Here is a 22,992-nt window from a genome sequence, read left to right on the forward strand (position 1 = left end):
GAAGAGGAAATTACCTCTTGGAGATGAAGTCGCGACGGCCGAAGAGAGGGACGGAAAGACAGATGGAGATATAGAGGAAGGAGAGAGAGGGTATCACGCAGGGAAAAAGGAAGAAAAGGGAAGTGAGGGGAAGAAGGAGAGACGGGGTTAAAATATAGATCTTGCGCAACAAAGACTTTGTCTCGCAAGGCTAAAAAATCGTCGCGCAAGTTTTTTAAAATTTCCACGAAAAAAAAACGCCTTAATTGAAATTTCAGACACTTGCACGACGAATACATATATACTTTGTGCGGCAAAATATATGTATTTGTCACACAATATTCCCGTGTAAATTTAAAATAACCGTTAAATCATGATTTTTCGTTTATAACCGTCGAAAAGTTTTGTCCCGTTACTTGATCTCTGAATGTTGTTTTTTGCGATTTTTGGCATATGCGATCTCGAACCGTATACAAACAAGTTTGACGGTTGGATCGTTGTAATTAGTTTCGTAGAATGCGTAACCCATCAAAAAGATAGATTCACTAACACTTAGAGTTTATTTATACTTTCATTAAGTATAACATAAGATTTTGTGGCATTTACTAGTGTAAATAGTTTAAATTGAGATCAAATTCATTCATTGTATTCATATAGGGTCAATGAGTGTAGCTATAAAAAACCATCAAAATCGGAGTTAAAATAACCATTAAATTGTGATTTTTCGTTTATAACCGTCGAAAAGTTTTGTCCCGTTACTTGATCTCTGAACGTTTGTTTTTTGCGATTTTTGGCGTATGCGATCTTGAACCATATACAAACAAGTTTGACGGTTGGAGTGTTGAAATTAGTTTCGTAGAATGCGTATCCCATCAAGTTCAATAGTGTGTATATATATTTATTAAGTAGATTTAAATTTATTGATTTTGTTCATATAACACTTAAGAAGTTGAATGGTATGTATATTTAAGCTGATCCAATGGTCACCAATTTTTTTAATTTAATTTAATATATATATATATATATATAATATAATTATTATAGTTTTTAGGGGTATAAAATTGTTAAATTAATATATATATATATATATAATTATTATAGTATTTTTTTAGGGTTATAAAATTATAAAATTAATATTTTGTTTGTCGTGTCGGGTTATTGGGTCGTGTCAGGAATTGCCAGGCCTAGCTTGCGCGACCAAAAATTGTTATGCGTTACGCAATTATGTTTTAAAATGGTTTTTTTTTTTAATTTTTAAATTTTGTTTACAATCATTCATACCATTTTTTCCATCACTCTATATAATGCATTAACCATTTCATGTGTTTTACAAAAAAAAATTACAAATAAATTGCCTTAATCTTTATCCAAACTATAATAACTTTCACTTTCATCATTATCATCATTTTCAATGTCCCATTCCTCATCATCGATATGTACGTCACCTTCGTCATTTATGTGCACTGGACCATCGTATTTTGGAATATTACCGAGGTCAATTGTGATCGACTGAGTCGGTATTTCGATTGAAGATACTCCTTTTATCTGAAATGGTTCTTGGATAAGATTAGTATCTCGGAGTGTTTCCACATCACTTTCCATCAAAGATTCAAGACGTTGGTCAGCAACATTGTCGATGTCGTCGTCAGTACGGTTTTGTTCTGGTATAGCTTACACGTTCCTATGATCCATCGTCTAAACAATTTTCCTACCCCTCCCGGCTTTAGGGTCATTTAGATACACAATTTCTTTTGCCATGGTTGCTAAGATGTAAGGGTCGTCATCGTACCAAGTTTTGGTAGTGTTCATTGATAGTAATCCATGATCTCTTTCCACACTTCCATGCCTATTTGGGTTTGTATCAAACCATCGACACTTAAATAGGATCACTTGGCACCGGTCTTTGTAAAGCAATTGCACGACACTTGTTAGTTTACCATAGAATTCAATGTTTATACTTTCGCCTCCTCCGGGGACATGAACACAACTGTTTTGCGTACACAACTTGTCATCTCGTGCACCTGCTAAGAACTTGACGCCGTTGACATGGCAACCCGAGTACAATTCAACGCGAATTGGTCCGAACACCAACTTATATAACTATTCACTGTACGGGGGGGGGGGGGGGGGAATTCGATGCTTTCAGTTGATTCACCTAATATTAGAGAAACATTTAAATTTGTTAGTTTGAGCAACTTAATTGGTACAATATATATGTCCAATACAAAACACTTTAACTTACATATTCGAGAAACCACTGCGGAAACAATTCAAGATGTTTCTTGGCATACAAATGTGAAGGATGTGTCTGCTTCATCATATTTTCATGCTTGTTTAGGTATGAGAGTGTCTCGTCACAATTGTTGAGTACGAACCAATGTGCTACCTCCATGTCCTTCTTGGAAAACAACTCGCCACCAATCGGATCTCTGAATGGTCTACCTCCATGTCATTATTGCGAGGAGGATGATTCAAAGTTGTCTCAACATCCTTTAAATACATTTCACAAAATGTAAGCGCCTCATATGCCACCCAAGCTTGTATAATGGATCTTTTGGGCTTCGTTTTGTTTCGTACACTTTTATTCAAGTCTCTGAGAAGCCTACCAAAAGAAAATGATATGATACACATATTACTAATCGTAATATATTGATTAATAAAAAAGAAGAGGAATATATACCTTTCTATTGGATACATCCATCGAAAGTTGACTGGTCCAGCAAGCAATGCCTCATCTGGTAAGTGAACCATCACGTGTATCATACTTGTAAAGAAAGTTGGAGGAAATATAATCTCAAACTTGCATAGAACTTGCACAATGTCATGGCGCAACTGATTAATGTCCCTTTTTTGCAACGTTCTTGACGTCAATTGTGACAAAAAAAATTGGACAACAAAAAATTGGTTTCACTACATTGGCTGGCAAAAAATGTAGAATACCCATAGGAAGTAGGTGTTACAGAACCACATGGTAGTCATGACTCTTTGGGCCAGCTAATTTACCCCCATCAACATTCATAACGCGTGATATTTGAAGCATACCCATTCGGAAAACTTTACAGACGATAAAAACTTTAAAAATTGTTTCTTGTCATTTGGTTTCATTGAAAAAAAAAATGCAATATCCCTTCTAGCTTTATCATTGTCCCTATTCATCCATAAACCCTGTTTTATTCCCATTCATTCCAAATCAAGATGAGCTTTGATTGTGTCCTGTCTTGCCCCCAATATGTAGAATTGTGCTGACCAATGTGTCAAATACATTTTTCTCAACATGCATAATATCGAGGTTGTGTCTCAATTTTAGTTTGGACCAATACAGAAGCTTAAAAAACATAGACTTGTGCATCCAATTCAGATGTGTAGAAGGTTTTGTCCTACTGACATTGGTCCCGAAAAGAGCAAAATCCAAACGGTTAAGCTGTTCCAAAATCTGAGCACCGGACCATTCTCTAGGTCTGAGGTTATGCTCTTTCTCCCTGTCAAGCTCTTTATCCTTTTCTCGCCACTCGTGGTCCCAAGGCAACCATCTTCGATGACCAAGGTAACAAACTTTTCTGGCGTGACAACTAGATGTTACGTCTTCCTTGCATATAGGGCATGCAATATAAACTCTAGTGCTCCACTCGGAAACCATTGCATATGCGGGGAAATCGTTCACAATCCACATCACTGCAGCTCACAAAGTGAAAATTTTGCCAGTACATTTATCGTATGTGCGCATACCGTGTGTCCATAAATCTTTTAGCTCATCCACCAATGGCCGTAAGTATACATTGATTGACCTACCAAGATCCTCAGTTATCAATAGAATCATCATCATGTATTCTTTTTTCATACATTTCCATGGCGGCAAATTATACGAAAATTGGCCAAGTACTGTGGTGTTGGTTTAAAACCCCAAATGGATTAAATTCGTTAGTGGCAAGTCGCAATCTAACGTTACGAGAATCAGCAGCAAACTCAGGGAACGTTTGATTGAACTCTTTCCATGCCTCCCCATTTGCAGGATGCCGCATCACATCGTTGTCTACCCGTTTTTCCTTATGTCATCTCATGCCTGTGGCAGTATGTGTCGACATATACAATCGTTGCAACCTAGGTTTCAGGGGCAGATAATGCATGACTTTTTGTGGGATTTTAGTTGTTATATTCTGAGATGTCATTTTGAACCTTGACTCATTGCATACAGGGCATTTATCCAATGTTTTATACTTTTTGTCGAATAAAATACAATTGTTTTTGCAAGTGTGAATTTTTTCATAACCCAATCCAAGACCATTTAATACCTTTTGCAAGTGTCTATGGTCTTTCGACAAACAATTGTCATTCGGAAGCATTATCTTGAAAACCCCAAAAAGTAATAGAAACACTGGTTCGACATACGATACTTTATTTTTCCGTATATTAGTTCCACGATGGCCGTGAGAATGGAAAAGCTCTCACACCCCGGGTATAACTCTTGGTTGGCATTTTTTAATAGTTTTTCATATTGTTCAAACTCTGCATTATCCATTGGTGTAGGCACGTCATCTTCCCCTTCCTCATTGGTGTTTATCGATGCAAATGGAAAAGCATCATTTATAATATCCATGACTTGTTCATTAGGATCCACAATAGGTTCAACATTATCCACTCTTGTGGCGTTTGAAGACGAAGCATTGTCTAATTGTTCCCCATGATGGTTCCAAGTATTATATGTGTCAATCATTCCATTCCTTACTAAATGAAATCGAACATTTTCAATTGTCTCCCTTAATGTGTTGTTACACCTCCTACAAGGACACAAGATTCTAGTTGCACCCGGGTTGCGTGTATGTACAAAGTCAATAAAATCCTCGATTCCATCCAAGTATTCGTCTGCGCATCTATTCGGTTTCTGTATCCACATCATGTCCATAATTCCTAGAACCACAATAACAATACAACAATCACAACAACTTCATACAAAATGATAATGTCACTTTATGCCTCCGGTAAAGGCCCTATCCCATTCTAGAATGCATAGTCATGTCACGTATTTATGGCTACATCAGATTAGATTTCAACGTGGATGAATTTTGGTAGCATCTCGATACAGTTCTTCAGGTGTATGACCCGAAGAATGTACATAGATGACATCGAAATCTCCACAACCAAAACCTAATCCTTCAACCATAAACTTGCGTCATAACTGTGCATTCGCAAACTGTCCAAATAATGGGACAATTCAAGAATTAATTGGATCGCAGTCATGCTTTCGCATACATGTGCGAAATCCAACTAATCCTCGAATGGGAAACTAAGTTTTTTATTAAAAATAAAAAACAAGTAGTATGAAGTTAATTCCAATTAACTCCGTACATCACAACACATATTTGTACTTCACGTACAAATTTAACAACATAATAATAAATATAATTTCATAAAACAATATAAACATAACAAACTAAGTTCAACATAATTTAATTAATTTTATATGTTTAAAAAAATAAAACGAAGAAAATACCTTCTCAATCGTTCTCCACCAATTGCTAATCACACACAATATCCCTATAGACAATGAAATTAATGGCGTTAGTATGAATTTACATTAATACTTTTACCGTAACGACAAAAAACGCTTACCAGACACACCGAGATAGGTCGATCAACCTAGAGAAGAAGATGCAGGGAGTATTAGAGGATGAAATTGAGAGAAAATGGAAATGACGGATGCCAGATTGAGCAAAATCGAAGGGATGAGTGCAGAGGCACAATCTACAATTTTTTTGCAGTTTGCCTCTGCACATGGCTGAATCTAGATTATAAAGGAAGAACGATTTTGCGCGACGAAACGTGTAATTCGTCGCATAAGATATATTTGCGCGACGAAAAAGGTTTTCGTTACTCAAATGACATTTGCACGGCAAAAAAGAAACATTCGTCGCGCAATGCATATTTTATTTTTTTATGTTTTTCTTTTTTATTTGTATGTATTGTAAATTTTTATTTAAACTCAAACCTAATTAAACATTAAATTAATTAACAAAACTAATTTACTATCCCAAATAGAAATTATAATTGATGCAAATATTAATACTCATCCACATAACATATATTTATTCATTAAATTAAATATAAAGTCCACAAAATCTTATTTAAGAAAAAATAAAAAACAACTCTCATCAACTTCAATCCTCCCTCACCCGCAACTGTCACATCCCGACCTAGGCGAGACCACTTCCCAGGTCTGACTCTACCATAACACGATATTGTCTGCTTTGGGCCCCCAGCACACCATCACGGTTTTGTTTCTAGGAACTCACACGAGAACTTCCCGATAGGTCACCCATCCTGGGAATGCTCTCGCGCGCTACTCGCTTAACTTCGGAGTTCCCATGGAACCCGAAGCCAGTGAGCTCCCAAAAAGCCTCGTGCTAGGTAGGGATGATAATATACATATAAGGATCACTCCCCTGGGTGATGTGGGATGTCACAGCAACACATCAAACTTCCAATGCCGGAAACTCTGCTTGAAAAGCTCATCCAAATAAATCCATTGCTTCTCATCGGTTTCATCAACATCCCAATGAACCTACATTAATGCCAATAACAATAAATTAGTAATTTAAAAAAATATTACGTTTTAACAAAAATAATTGTTCATTATTTACCACAAACTTACCGATAACTCTCCCAGCATGGACTTTTTCAACTCTTTAAGAACCTTTTTCCAAGACTTAAACTCGGCAGAACAATCCCTCCGCACCAAATTCCCAATGTCATACTTAAATTCAGCGTACGCCTCAGCCAAATTTTTGCCTTCAAAGTACAACACTTGCTTCCGTCTATACCTCTCTAATCGCACAATAACTTTCTTTTTGCCAGAACCTTCTCCAGAATCGGCCATTCTTTTTTAAACCAAAAAATTTTGAAAACTACGCCGTTTAAACCCTGATTATATAGCACTAAGACACCTTTTCGCACAAACCTCCAAGTCCGTCACGCAAAATGCGTCATAAATGCGCAATAAATTGGAAGGTTTGAACGCAATCTGACCGTACTTTGCATGACACACTCATGGATTCGTTGCGCAAAAATATCTTACGCGAAGAAGTGTCGTCGCGCAATATATTGAGCGACGTTGCGCAACGAATAAAATAACTGTAATTACAAAGTTTACGTAAACATAGATATCTATGTTTACGTAAAATTTATAATTACAAACAACTATTCACAAACAATTTAATACCTTAAATATTTATTCTAAAATTAATTAATACTTTAAATATTTATTCTATAAATAATTAATACCTAAAATATTATCATATACATAGTTAATACCTTAAATATTTATTCTACAAATAATTAATGGCTTAATCCATACAATTATTTTCAACATAGGTACGATATTCATTAAAGATTAAAAACACATATAAACTGAGGATAGCTAGGGTGCTTACATTAGGTCTCAATAAAAAAACCCAACAAGAATTGAAACCTAATTAATTCCAAATACATAAATTATAAATAAATAAATAAATAAAACCTGAAATTTAAATATTGTCATACAAAACATAAATGTTAAATTACTATTTGGATGATCCTGCTCATTCCGCTTCATAACGCCACCGATTGTAACCTCCCTCCAACGCATCCTCCAGCAACTTCATCAATTGTTCTTTCGATTCATCATCAAAAACATACTTACACTAGTACACATATATGTAAATAATTAATTCTAACATATAACTAAAAATTTCACAAACTTTATTATTAATCCATCAACAATATACTTACTAATAGTTCATCCATCACAACCTTCTTCACATTCCCGGGCACATCTTTCCAAGAACGCCACTCAGTAGTGGGCCAATTATTCCCCATAGCTACAACAATCGCCTGAGCAAACTCAAAATGCTCTCTCAAATCATGCGGGTTGGTGTCACGCACACTCTTGTCGTTGTTTTTATCCGCCATCCCAGCACGAACAGAATTGTGAAGAATAAGGACACTAGAAGCTCCTATTTATAGCAAAGTTAGGATCTTTGCGAAACAAAGGTTTTGTCGCGAAAACATCTGTATTAAATGTCCTCTGATTCACCTGCATTAAATGGTAAAAACTGACTGGAACTTGCGCGATGAACAATTGGTCACGCAAAAGCCCTTTCTTCGCACAAGTTTTTCATGCCAAATAAAATTACCCCACGCTGACTTTACGCGACGACAACAATTATTCGTTGCGACCAAGTTTTTTATTTTTCTCAATATGTTTTCTATTTTGTGCGACGAATACGTTTTTCCGTCGCGCAAGTGCGTCTTGTGCGATGAATTGTTGTTCGTTGCACAAACTGTTTTTTCTACTAGCATGAAACCCCTTTTTTGGTGTTCTTTCATATTGTCACGTTCTTCCCTAAAGCTAGAAGCCATTGAACTCCATTCCCTTTGGCTCTGTCCCTCCACCAATGTCACATTGGTATGTATCCAATCAAATCCTTCCAAATTAGAACAAATCCATCTGATGTTTATAAGAATTGCTTCAATATTTATTGCCATGAAAACTGTAAAACTGGGCAAGCTCCATGAATATTTGTTGAGACATTTCAAGTTTCCAATTATTATTCTTATTACTTACTTCTGGAAGAATTACAATTAAATGAGTGAAAGGAGGATAAACATGCAACAGCATTCAGCCAAGAACATGAATGTTAAAAAATTCTTCAAGTCCTGTCAACAACAAGCTAGTTAATTTATAGAAAAATTCTAAGATAAACGAATACATAAAGAAATTTAGTCGGAGAAAAATAGCAGCCTGTTCCATTTGTTATCGTGGGTTTCTACAAGAAGAATGAAAAACCCAGAAGCATAAACGTGCATGTTTGAGTTTGTTTATTAAAAAACAAGAGTTCTAATAAAATTTAAAAGGAAGAAAGGATAAATTTGAAAGTAACTGAGTGAAAGGAGGATTCTCTTTCCTATTAAAAAAAAAAAAAAAAAAAAAACAAACAAACAAACAAAACTAGGCTTAACTAGGATTAATGTGGATTACACATGGCAAGCATTGGAGTTGGTGGTGAGCATACTCTATAGTTAGTGTGGGTGAGCAAAAATGCACCCTGCTAGCAATGACATGGTGTAAAAATTGTTGACACAAGATTGCTGACCTGGCTGGAATAGCTTAGTCACTAGATCAAAGTTGAGAAGGATGGGAAATTGGACCTATATCCATTATGCCCTAGTAGAATTGAAACTATATCTAAAAACCCCTAATGTAAAAAATTTCGCGTGGACTAAAGTCAAAGCGTTTCACTAAACAATTGAAACCCTACAAATGCTTAATTAAAAAAATGTGATGTAATACTCACTAACACTATGAATGAGAGATCTTATCCATTTGAAAATAGAAGGCCTCATGTTCTACTCCTATAAAGGAAGAATTCGATACCTAATAATTATGGTTGCTCTGTTATGTGGCTCAAACCTTCCCTCCTTCAGTATTGTTGTATTTATTGAAAAAAAAATGTAAGGTGGGATGGCTGCACCCTAATTGTCTCTACAAATAAGCCCCACACAATCATAAATATTAGATCAATGCGTGCTATTTTTCTGTACTTATAAATGAGATATTTTAATTAGGTTTGATTCTCTTAAATAATGCATTCAATATCAAATTATTGATGGCTCATTTTATAGTTTAACCCAATTTCTATCCTACATATCATTGTATAAAAATGAATATTATTAGTGGAAGGGGAAATTACATTCCACTAACAGCTATATATCATCCACTTCTTACTTGGAATCTTGCACTTTGAATGAGTATTTCATGAATTTTGGTGTTGTATGGAGAAACTTATATCTTTATTATTGGGCGGTTTTGAATTCTAGCGAGGTCAGATGATATAAAACTCCGCATGACGATCTACGTAAGATTCTCTTCGTGCTGCTGGTATCTGATTCTGATCTAATCTTCTGTGACTCAATGTTGACACTTCACCTCTACCAAAGACCAAGCGGTCAAAGCCCAACCACATGCATGGCCACCCATGGCCACCCACGGTTGCTTCTCAAGCAAACTTACTAGATATTTTTTTTTTTTTGGAAAAATTAGTAGTCACTCCTTAGTTATTAATGTTCATTGATCGAGCTTTATCACTTTTCAAGTTTTGATTGAAATCTCTAGTGTTAATCTATTAATAAATTTACATCTCAGTTACATACTTTTTTTAAATCCAAACTAGTAATTGATTTAAGGTTTTAATACTCACACCTTTATTAAACTCTTATTTAATTTTAAAAAAATTTCAAAATAAAAAAAAATAGAATGAGTTAGTACCAATTAATTTTTTTATAAAAAGATTTTCAATTTTGAATCTTAAATGTACCTATTCATATTATTTTTATTTTTTTTAATTTTAAATGTACCATTTTTAAATATATCAATTTGTTATATGTAAAATTTACCATTTTTCTAATACAAAATGTACCCATTTTTGTTTTTTATATAAGTCCATTCAAAATTTTCCAATCTATTTTTAAACTTATATTGCTACATTCTATTTCGTTGATTTGATAATATATCCATATCAAATTTAATTCAAGAAATTTAATTAATACCTTCTTTTTTTTTTTTTTTTTTTTTGTGGTTTTGAAAAATGTTCCCATGTTTTGGCACAATAATTTTTTGGTTAATTTTGATGAATATATCCATGTTTATATTATATATACAATATATCAGAGTATAATTTATGCTTTAATATTTTTATTCTCACAAATTATGGGTTTTATTTAAAATCTCATTAATATAAATAACTAAAAATTTCAACTTTTAATATAAAAATATAGATATGCTAAAAAAAATATAAAAACATAAAACCTACATAGAAAACATTATTACAATAATGTCAGGGACTTCGATTAAAAAAAACAAAAAACTAACAAAGTTTTAATTAAAGAACATTGATAGCTAGGGATTGCATCCAAAATCTCTCTATTATTTTTTTTTTTTAACTTGTAGACGATGTCATTTATATGTATGTATCTTGGAAATATAAGGGATTGCATCTAAAATCTTTCTATTTTTTTTTTATTTTTTATTTTTTTATTTTTTATTAATACGTACTATATATGGGTTTACGATTTTTCAGGGCCAAAATAAGACGGAATGGAATACGGTTAGTTCAGAAGTTCGGTCATGGACTCAACAACACCGATTAGATTGAGTTGCTTAAATGGAGTAGGGGTGCCACACATCCTGTTGTACTCTAGAAAGGTAGGCAAAGTGCACCGACTTCGCTGAGATTAATCATTTTTGTTCCGCAAGACATGGAAACCTGATTCGATTTGGGATCGGACCACTTTCCTATATTCTTGGAGATTTGTACAATCTAGCTTTAAGCTCTAACGTAGGTTTTTTTTTTTTATTTTTTATTTTTTTTTTTTTATTTAACACATATTGTGGGTTCATGATTTTCCAAGGTCGAAATAAGGCAGAATGGAATACGCTTACTTCAGAAGTTTGGTCATAGACTCAACAACTCCAATCAAATTGAGCTGCTTAAACAGAGCATCGATGCCACCGCACCATGTTGTACTCTAGAAAGGTAGACGAAGTCTGGCAACTTCGCTGAGATCGATCATTCTTGTTTCGCAAGACACGAAAACCTAATTCAGTTGGGGAACAAACCACTTTCCTATATTCTTGGAGATTTCTACAATCTAGGTATTAGAGCGAGCTGCAAGTAATCGCACTCCTAATAGGAAACAATATATTATCCTAGATATCCTCTTGAATTCTCCCGGTTTAATACGGATTTCATATCCTAAAAAATCTATCTCTTGACTAATATACATATGCTAATCTAGAGCATAATTTTGATAATGCAACTATCGCACATAATGTGTTTTTTGCTAATTCTCTTGCCCACTACTTGAGTCTTATATTGCTTATTAACTTGACAGTTGGATGGAGAGCTTTTGGCCGGTATCCCATCGTCACCTTATATTAATTGTGGCTCTTTGTTCTTTTATATGTAGTCAGATTTACCCAACTCCTCAGTCTGCAGCAATGAACAAATTTTATTCCACCAATTGCATTGAGATTGAACTCATATTCCCTCGACTAAATTACTCTACCACATTATGTCTGTAGAAGGTAACTCCATAAATGCTGGCACCATCACCCAGGGTGGAAACAATTAACTTCAAGACGTTTCCGCTATTCTGAAGAAAAATGATGCCCTTATTAGCGGAGTTTCTCCTGCCATGGACTAGATTTAGGAGACATACTGAAGATCAGTAAACCCTTTTTGATTGATTCCAACATCTTGATATTCTTCGATTGAGATTTGCAAGATTTGCACTCCTTCCATGATGATGCCTTGGTAATACAAAGTCAAATTTCAAATGTTATAGCCAGCCGAGTGACAATAGATAATGCATCCGGACATCCTCATTAAAGAAGCAGTGAAGAAGATGAGAATTCTGGATGACATATTCTGGAGTAAGACTACTCTACGTACCTTTGATGACACTCTGGTTTCATCACTTAGAATGGTGAAATTGGATATTGAGGCATAACTTTACAATTTCATAGTAACTTTTGATATCATGGATTGCCCAACCCCGCACAATGCCAACTTAGGCCGAAACTGTCTTCACAAAATAAGGGCGATCCCGTCATCGTATGACTAACTACTATAATATTCCACGTCTGGCAGGATAAAGGAATCAAGGGTGATCCACAGCCTGCTACTGCGTTATGGAAAGTTTGAATGTGATCCTCATGTCTAAAGGAAAAACCCCCAAAGCAATCACAGTTCGGGGGCAAGAATCGAGCTACAGGAAATTCGACGTTGACCTTGACCTTCAGGACAATGGTATTTTGGAATCCAAAGCGAACGAGGATGTTGTCTACAGAAGTCTCGATCCTGACAAACCAGAATGCAAGGCCAGAATCGGATCGAGAAAAAGATTTGTTCACTACCTTATTGCAGGACGATGTCACTTTTGGTTATGGAGCAATGTGTGGAGGCTAAAGAACCCGTTAAGGGAAGGAAGGTATACTATTGAAGGGTTATGGCTTATCCCTACTTCACTTAATATTTCTTGACAATGGTAAATGGAGATGAGGCCAATTTCTTTGCGGCATATCCTAATCGTCGAAGACTCAAAGTAGGGAATGGATGAAAACTGAAGAACAGAAAGGACGAAGGGGATCCATGCTTCCATGCTTTAGTTTGAAATTCTGAAGAAAAGGCTTGGGAAAAATAAGACCAAGTCTAAGGTACTTGAATATGAGATGCTGAGTGATCGCGTCATTGAATTTGGAACACCTCGCCTCAGGATTCGTGTGTCCGAAAGCCAAAGTTATTTGATCATGCAGAGAGCCACCTCTTGTTTATTATGCACAAAAGACATGACATCTCTCATCATTTCTATCTTCACGTAATAACTTTTGAGGCCGCACGTTTGAATCAGAAACGTCATGGTTCGCGGGTTACAAAGTCAAGTTGCTATGCATCAAAAAGATTTTAAACGGTATGACTGATTTATTTTGAAATGCAGATGTTTGGATAACTATCCATCATCAAGAGGAAAAGTTCTTTTAGATGCATAGTTATGAGCAATTGTGGGACCATGATTTTTAAGGCTCGAAGTAAGACAAATTGGAATACGAGTACCTTAGAAGTCTGGTCATGAACTTAACAATTTCCATTGCAAAGCTGAATGGACGAAGCAGCAATATCATCATCATCCTATTCTGAAGTAGTGAGCGATGTACTTCGCTGAGATTGACTATGTTTGTTCCACAAGATACAGAAACCTGATCTAGTAAGGAATCAGTCAGGTTTCCTATATTCTTAGAATTCTTACAATTTAAAGATTGACGTGCACCGCAAGTAAGCACACTCCTAAGAGAATGAAATATCTACTCCTATATACATCCTTTAGGATTATCCCATTTTAGTAAAGATTGCATATCCTAAAAGGTCCCTACCACGACTGGTATAAATAAACTCTTTTAGGGTTCATCTCTGGTAACGCAATTATCACACACTTGTTCTCTTATCTACTGCTTCACTCTTTTATATTTACTTACTAACTTGAATTTTAGAGAGCCTTTAGCCTACACCCTCCCTCCGGTCCTTCGTTGCTTACGCTTGTTTGCTATTTTATAGGTTATTCGAGTTTGTGCATCTCCACCCTTTACGGTAGTGTGCGATTTAGTTCCAATGCACCCCCTTAGTGTAAATATCTCGTGTTTTAATTTGTATTAAAAATAAGCTTATCGCATCCCTTCTAAATAGTAGCATTAATAAAAACGCCCTCAAAAATCAAATATTGTGTAAATAAAGAAAAAAGGCTTATGCACGAATGCGTCCTAAAACAAAGTCAAAAAATCTGAAAAGGGTAGAAAAGTACCAATTTGACAAGCCAACCGTGTTCAAAATTTCATTGATGACGAACAATGGAAGAAAAGATGGGCAACAAATTCTTTAGAATCATGACATAAACAACAAAAAATAATACTCGTTACTGAAATATGTACCGCGTTAGTAAGAAGTTTATCATTAAAAATGCCACCAAATCGAAATAGAAAGTTTGAGGAGGGGGATGAAATGTTGTCATATAGCCGCCGAAGCATAATCAATATGTTTACTTTGAAGAATATCATAACTAGAAGGAAATGAAAATTGGACGACAGAAGATGGCTCCCATATCATCTTGTCATCTTTCATAGTTTAAGTGAGAGGAAGGTGTAAAACCTGTTGCACTATTGACGAAAATAATTTCACAAAATAATCTATTAGAGAATAACTTCGAGCGTGAATAACATTTGAAACTCAAGGAAGAGTTATAGAAAAAATGACCGAAGCTAAAGAAGGACTAATAATAAGTTCACCCAACCACTAATCAAAATCACACGGAAATTGTCCTTCCATTACCGATAATCAATGACTATTTCAATTCAAGAGCAAGCTAGGGAAACATGCTTCAAACCATTCCACGCTTAAAATTATCAGGATGGTGAATAATTCAAAATTTTCAATTAATTAGTCTAACCAAGTAACTAAAATTGAAAGAGGCGCAGAATTAGTTAATTGCATCACTATTTCTCAAAACCTGCACGCGTTCCATCTTATGATTATATACATGCACTAACGACAAAGAACGTTGTTTAATATATACACTGTATCTGTGTTCACAGATTACTTTCTCCCAACAGCAACCGCAATAGCAAATTTTGAAAAGGAAGTAAAAGATATGGGTATCAAAACCTCATAAAAATAAAAGCCGGTTAGTAACTAAAGTATAAATTGGTTGCTCGGTCATTTTTCATGAACAAAATATAATGATTTGAGTCTAGGAATTCAGAGAAGCTTCAATGATTAGTAGAGAGACCTCAAAAAGTTTCCCTAACCAATTTATATGTCAACCATTGCTGACGACAGGGAGAAAGTGAAAAATATTTTTAAGCACGACATACACAAAGACTTTATGGGAAAATGGCACAATTCAACCATTTCATCAGCTTTTATGGTTCTTTCTACGTCCTCTGGAATGGTTTTCTTTTGATCTTCGGTCTCCCAACCACCTCCCATATCTTCTTTTGAATTTCTGTACACCATGGATTCCTTCCATTACAATAAAAGCCTCTATATTATTATAAGATTTTGATTTCAGAGAAGTACTATGTCATTTTTTGTATTGTTTTACTGTATTTATATGAGTTTTGTCCTAGAATTCGAGATGAACTACAACTTTTGTTTCAATCTTTTGTCAATTGGGTAGGTGACTATTATGGCCCATATGTTCTTCTTCCACAGTACAACAATGAATTTCCACAAAACTTTACTTCTGTATTTCAAGAGTTGAATTTCTTTGTTCAAACACGGGGAGAGTCAGGTGACATAAGAGATGAAGACCCACTTTATGGTAGTTCCTTTTACTATATTTTATATTTTGAATTATTTGTCAATTTGCCACTCGAACTTGTATATAGGTCAATTTCTCCTATAAACTTTAATTTTAGCCGATTACCTTATGAAGTTTTATAAATAGTCAATTTCCCCTGGCTTTAGCTTTTCAAAAATTTTCATCAATTTTTCCATCCATCTTGGCCATGCGGATAACACATGGCTATTGTAAGATAATTTTGTTTTGGTAAATTGCGTGCAAAGCCATACTTTCCAGCTGCTAATTGGACTCTCATGTCTAATTCAAACAAAAAGTATATTGAGTCAACTAGGATAAAATTACTTTCTTACCCTCAAACATTTTTCGTGTGACCAAAATGGATATAAAATTGGATGAAAAATCAAAATCTATTGGCTAATTATAAAAGTTTAGGGGATACTCGGCAAAAATTAAAATTCAGGGGGAGAAACTTAACAACTCTTTACAAGTTCAGGTGGGGGGGGGGGGGGGGCTCCTATGTTTCTAATAACCTATTGTATCAGAACCTGCAATTTGTCAGGATAATGCTATCCACCATTTATTTTTATTTCTCACACACCATCTGAATTTTGGACATCAAATCAAATAAATTGAAGAAGATTAATGAAAAAAATAAATAACAAAAGTGTGGGAGATAAAATAGACGTTAGAATAACACTATCCTTTACAAAATTTGCATTGATAAAATAGTTATAAGTGTGCAATTTTTTTTCCTTGTTTTGTCTTTAGCTTGTATCCCCCATCACTTGAATTGTAGAAAACGTTTGTTAAAGTGGCTTTGTGGAGGCGAGTCAACAATTCCAACCAAAAGCCAAAATTGCTCAACTAGTGGGAAGATGATTCGGTCTAGATCTCTCTTATCAAGGGTCTAGGATTAAGTCATCCGGATCGTTGAAGTTTGATCTAATGATTACAATTATTATAACTTTTAGAGGGGTTCCTTGTCTGTAGCCGTTGGATCAAATTTCAACGGCCTGGATCACTTGATCCTAGGCCTTTGATGGGAGAGATCCGGACCGGATCCTCTTCCCAACTAGTGGGTTAACGGGTAAATGGCATTCTGCTGTCTATTTTGTTTTTGTTTTTTAAGGATCATTTTGGTTCTGGTACCTAATCAACCTAATTGTTAGACTTAAACTTTATTTTGATCAAAGTCCTTAACATAATTTAAGAGATTTAATTCATGCCTTTATGCGTCCCACAAATTATGAAATTTAAACAAATTCAAATAATATTTTTAAAATATAATAAATACTTAAAAATAAATATTAGAGTAATATTGTTCTTCACATAATTATAGCAAGAAATAATGTACCCACATAATTATTATTATTATTATTATATATATATATTATTATTATTATTATTTTTTGTTGAGAAAGTTCGATATTCATTGATTCATAAAATTGAAACACTTACACATCAGAGGATAGGGTGCACAACAATGGACCTCGATAAAAATCTAGCTGTGTATATCAACCTGGTTTGAGAGAAAAAGTGCGTCCTGCACCAACATTAAATGAAATTACTATCCTCGACTAATAAATCACTTATTACATCAAGGAGTTTCTCAAACCATGAAATTTGATGAACCAAAGATAACCCACATCTTGCTAGTCGGTGAGCCACCATGTTGCCTTCTCTACGAACTTGAGAGAGTTTAATCTGTGGAAATGCTCGAAGAAGTGTCGTTCATCATTTATCACATGCCCCAAAGGAGAAAAATCTGAAACCTCATCCAAATTCAAAGCCGCAATAACCAAACTTGCATCACCTTCAAACTCAACCATATTGGCTTCCCATTTTTGAGCAAACAGCACCACCGCCCTTGCTGCTTCCATCTCTGCATGCAGGGGTGAGGTCACTCCAAGGATTTGCATAGCCATTGCCGCCACAAACAAGAGGAATTCAAGTGAATGTGTCACCATATATATATTTCGTTACCAAACTACTGTAAAAAAAAAAGTTACTTAATAAGATGTAGTATATCATTGATTTCTCTCAGAACTTGTAAGGAGTTGTTAAATTTTCATTTTAACTTTAGACAATTACAAAACCGAACCACCCCCCCCCCCCCCCCCCCCCCAAACCCCCTCTCAAAACAAAAAAAAAGTTACTTAATAAGATGTTAATTGGCTAAAGTTCAAGGAAAAATTGGCCAATTATAAAAGTTCATGGGTAATTGGCTAAAATTAAAGTACATGAGAGAAATTGGCCAATTATAAAAATTTAGGAGGTAATCGACTAAAATTAAAGTTCATGTCAAAAATTGAAACTCCTTACAAGTTCAAAGGAAGCATGAGCAAATACCTCGTAATAAGATATATTAAAAAAATACAGTTTGTTTCAATTTTTATCACTACTGTTAATGTCAAAGTTAAACCTTTTTTTTTTCTTCTTTTGAACAAAATAAATCGCTGGAATACAAGATTGAAAATCAATTCCTTATAACGATCAAGCCATAAATACGGGAGATAAAGGAATTGAATCATGTTTTAAATTGTAGTGACAATTTAGGGATTTGAGGGTTTAAAGATTTTTTTGGGTGAAGAAACAGTTTTCCCGTGGAAACCTGATTTGGGATTGTTAAGTTGGAGAAGTTATATGCATACTTGAAATACTTTTCATGTAGTGTATCATTTTTTTTAAACGTTAAATTTGATTAGTTGACTACCTTTCAGTTACTAAATCATGCGAACTCAAAATAGATCCATGACTTCTTTGTAAACCCTATCTGTTATGTTAAACAATATGAACTCATGTAAATTCAATTCATAAGTAGTAAAACTTGTAATATATATAAGCAATTCTATAGCAACCAACGTTTGTTTCCAACTTTATTGCTTGTCATCATATACATGTATATCTATAATATATTTGGTATTGTCTACTAGCAATAACTTAGCACATTTGTTATTAGAGAATAGACTAATATGCATGTACGTACCACAGTGGATGTTTAATTATCATGCATGTGTACCAGTAAGCTCAAATAATATGGGAAAAATATATGAATGATCGTCGGAAGAGAGTACGTACATGAATTAACAAACAAGAAAAACTGGAAAAAAACAAACAGAGCAGGTGTAGAATTAACTATATATGCAACTGTACCTGACAACCTTCAACTACACGACTGATACGTATAGAATATTATCCTTGCAATTAAATATACCACATGTTTTGAAGATCTAAGAGTCCCATTGGTAAATCGTCTACGTACTAGTGATCCCACCAATCTGTCTACCGGTGTTCTTTGTTGAGATTTGATGATGTGAGGAAAAGTTTGTTTTATGATGGAATCTCAATTTCATTATGGTATCAGAATATGTTGTCCCTCGTGTGAAAGTTCAAGGGCCACACGTGCTTATGCGTCACCCAGTTGTTGTCCACGTGTAGGCTTGAAAATCGGCCACACGTGCGGAGACGTGTTGAGATTTGATGACGTGAGGAAAAGTTTGTCCCACATTGGTGAGGGACATGCCTTGCTATGAGCTTATATGGTCTTGGGCTACTCTGTCCAATTGATTTTATGGTGGAATCTCAATTTCATCATTGTTTAGGTTTCATTAATGCAGTACGTCTTAACAGTAAAATACAAATGTAATGTTCCTTAGTTGGTTAGTTTCGTACTTGATATCTACTTAATTGTAATTAGTTGAGAGCTTGAACCATGAATCTAGCTTGAAATTTTGATATTCAAGCTCAAATTGAAATAGCAGGTTAACTAGTTTAAGTATGAGCTGGTTAATTTCTGTGTATCTCAAGGCTCTCATACCTGTGCTGCCATGTTTGAGTAGATGAAGAAACAAATAAGCAGGTTGTGTTTCGACACGTCGATAATCTACTATAATACAAGGTTAAAATGAACACTTAACTCAAAAGTAATGGATAATATAAGTAAAGAGACTTAACACTTGAATTCTCTAATATGGATAGAAACAATGAATAACATTATAAATGATAATTGACAGCATGTGCGTACTGGTTTAACCAACTAATTAGAAGGCTAACAAACAAACAACAACCTAATTAAACCGGTAAAACTAAAATTTTGATGCGCTTTTATGACAAGGCAATAATGTAGTCTTAACGTCTATAACTTGAGTTTAAATTGTGCACGTGTCATAATCGGATGCTCATTTTCTTAATTCTCACTTGTGCTAAGGAGACTCTTTCAAATTGGACTCTCTGTCATCTTATGTTTTAAGCATAATTCTCACGCTAATACTATAAAATCTTTGCAAAAAACATGATGTGGTGGAGAGTCCATGAAGAGCACCGTTTAGTCATATTTATAAACCTCAATATGAACCTTTCATATTTAATATTTATGCATGACTAATTCAATGATCTAATATAAATATATACGCATACATTTATAAAATTTATTCTTTTAGTATTCCTAGAGGCAAAATCATCAATCAAATTTTTAAATCAAGCATTTCCAACAAATATCCTTCTCCAAGATGGCCATCCATTTAATCTTTTCTATGTCATAGTAGACTGGAAGTAATTTTTCAACAACTTCAATCGAATAACATATTTATTAGTTTCTTATTTTTCGCATAACTAAAGTTAGAGTTGAGAGCTTCATAGATATATGAAAAATAAGATTGAAAAAGAGAGAATGGAAGATAAAAAAGAATAAGGAATGTTAAATGCACGCTAGTTTTGTGAAAGAGAGAGGCATATATTATAGTTAATTTTTTTAATTGTTCTATTAATAAATAACTAGTTTGAGATTACTACAATTTAGTGGTATTCTTTTTATTTGTGAATGAATGGCTTTAGGTTCGAATCTCGAAAATGGTGAGTTCGCAACTAATTTATTCTTCATCTTTTAATGTAAATATATCATTGCATAATAAAAAAACTCTAAAAAAACTCTAATATTAAATATTTACATGTATACATATTAACAATAAAAACTTTGAGGCCCTTTGAATAGGGGTTATGGACAGTTGCTGACACACCTCGACCCGGAATATCCACTTGGACTCTGAATCAAGTTGTGTTACAAAGCCATAAAGTGTAGTGTAGTGAAAAAAGGATGTGAATAAATTTAAACCTAAAAGTGCCTAAGCAAAAAAGTGTGCAGGTGAGCGGGATTGAACCCTTTCACACACGATGTCAGAGCATAAGACAATATAGTAAATAGGATGAGGGTTATACCACTGTAGATAGCAATTTCCTGAGATTTGCCAGAATCTTTGTTTACACGTAAGCACAACTACTAAACCTGGAGGGGTGAAAAACAAAGTTGAGTGGGTCAGAAAATAATGTTTTGTAAATCTTTTCAAAAACATTATAACCCCTCGCCATAAAATCCAAGTATAGTTTCCAAAATATATACATACTACGTATAGTAAGAAAATACTTACCGTAGCCTACAAAGTCTCAAGAAATCAATAAGGCACAACTATCACAAATAAGCACAAGGTGACCAATATCACATAACCTCGTAATATGTAAACATAATATAACAAATACTCATCGACACATGTTGACACACGAGTCGGGGTTGCCTAATACAACCTGTACGACATGACTGGGTGTAATAAATGCGTTCTAGTATTACAATCACGTGAAGGCTGGCGCCGAAGCGCGGTCACATACAAGTCAGAATTGACTAATACAATCTGTGTGACAGGACTGGCACCTAACTTGGATCCAAGGTGAGTGAGTGGTGCAAATGTGAACATACACGTGAAAGACTGGCCATGGACCTGGGCGGAGTACTAAACCGAGGTGCATCAATGATGAGCAGATGACATAAATAAAATCGTGCTACAAAGATTCGATAGCTCTAATCAATGTAGTAATAATCACAACTGTAAATATAATATCATGGTATCTCGTGCATACCTATGAACTTATAAGGCTCAGAATAATTCCCTAGGTTCAGTCATTTCACTACTTCATGTAATTTTAGTCTAAGCAAGGCATACATACTAAATTATTTTCAAAATATAACTGGAAACTAGCAAGTATACGTATACTTATAAAAAGAAATGACCCACTCACAGATACGCAGTCGAAATGAAGCCTCTGAGCCTTGTTTGACCCCGTACGCCCTCGAGATACGTTTCTCCTATGTGTGAAATTACTAATTAACTTAGTTTAGTAACACATAAACGGAAACTTAAATAAAATCTCCGTAGATTGCTCAAACATAGGGTTTGAATATACAAAATCGATCTACTCGATGTCACGGACCTGCTCAAATTGACAGAAGTTTAATCGGAGGCCCGAACGCGCCACTATTATATGGAAATGAAGCTTATGAAGTGTAGAAATAGTTTATACCTTTTGGAAGTCCAAAAATGGATGAGAAAAGGCTTGAAATTGGCTTGAAAGGTTCGGCCAAAAACTCAACTTCTTGAAACTGGGTTGTTTCACGTCAGAGCTTCCCCAAACTTTCACTAAAGACCTCAGGGAGTTGAGTGAAGGCCCTTAGACTTCCTAAAAACTCGTAACTCATTCGCAACTCGTTGAGGAAAAACTAAGCTGAGTTGGACCTTTCGAGTTCGACATCCAAAACTCAGTTAAACCACGATCCAAGGGCACAATTGTGTTCGTGGTGGTGAGACGAGTTCGATGGTGTAGTTTTTAGATCACGTTATAAGGTTTGGTGTCTGATTGATGGAGTTGCAGAGTGAAAGAGGTTTCAAGTTTAAGAGAGAAAGAAGGAGAAAAGAGAGATAGAGAGAAATTGTGCTATTTGATTGGGTGAAGGATTTGACGGTGATGATCTGATTGGTTGCTTTCAAAGGAGGGAAAACATTTGATTGGGTGGTGAGGAGGAATTCAAGGAAAAAGCAAAAGTTTGATTCGTGGATAGTTCTGAAGGAAGGGGATTGGATCCACCAATTAAGGAAAATTATGGATTTTGTACAATTTTAAATGTACAAAATTTGTCATCCTGACAGTGTTCTGACACTGCAAATTTGTACGCGCATGAGCAAATATACCCACAGTTAACGTACTTTAACGGAGCATAACATTTTCGTTACAAATTCGTTTCGGGTCTAACTCTTCTCCACGCGTTCGTGACGACGAGTACTAATTTAGTACGAAACCAGGAAAATG

The 22,992-nt window shown here is 34.8% G+C and overlaps 1 protein-coding gene across 1 annotated transcript; it reads right to left on the minus strand.

Annotated features, from left to right (window-relative positions):
• Positions 1 to 6,433: 6,433 nt before the first annotated feature.
• Positions 6,434 to 6,850, minus strand: LOC148699106 (uncharacterized). Its single transcript, XM_088678812.1, has 2 exons — positions 6,626 to 6,850; positions 6,434 to 6,535 (listed from the first exon to the last, which is right to left on the minus strand). Exons 1-2 carry the CDS (start codon positions 6,848 to 6,850, stop codon positions 6,434 to 6,436), a joined length of 327 nt encoding a protein of 108 aa, XP_088534938.1.
• Positions 6,851 to 22,992: the final 16,142 nt, after the last annotated feature.

Source organism: Pyrus communis, chromosome 1 (assembly GCF_041283825.1).
Source record: "Pyrus communis isolate YQ-2024b chromosome 1, ASM4128382v1, whole genome shotgun sequence".
NCBI classification, from domain to species: Eukaryota; Viridiplantae; Streptophyta; class Magnoliopsida; order Rosales; family Rosaceae; genus Pyrus; species Pyrus communis.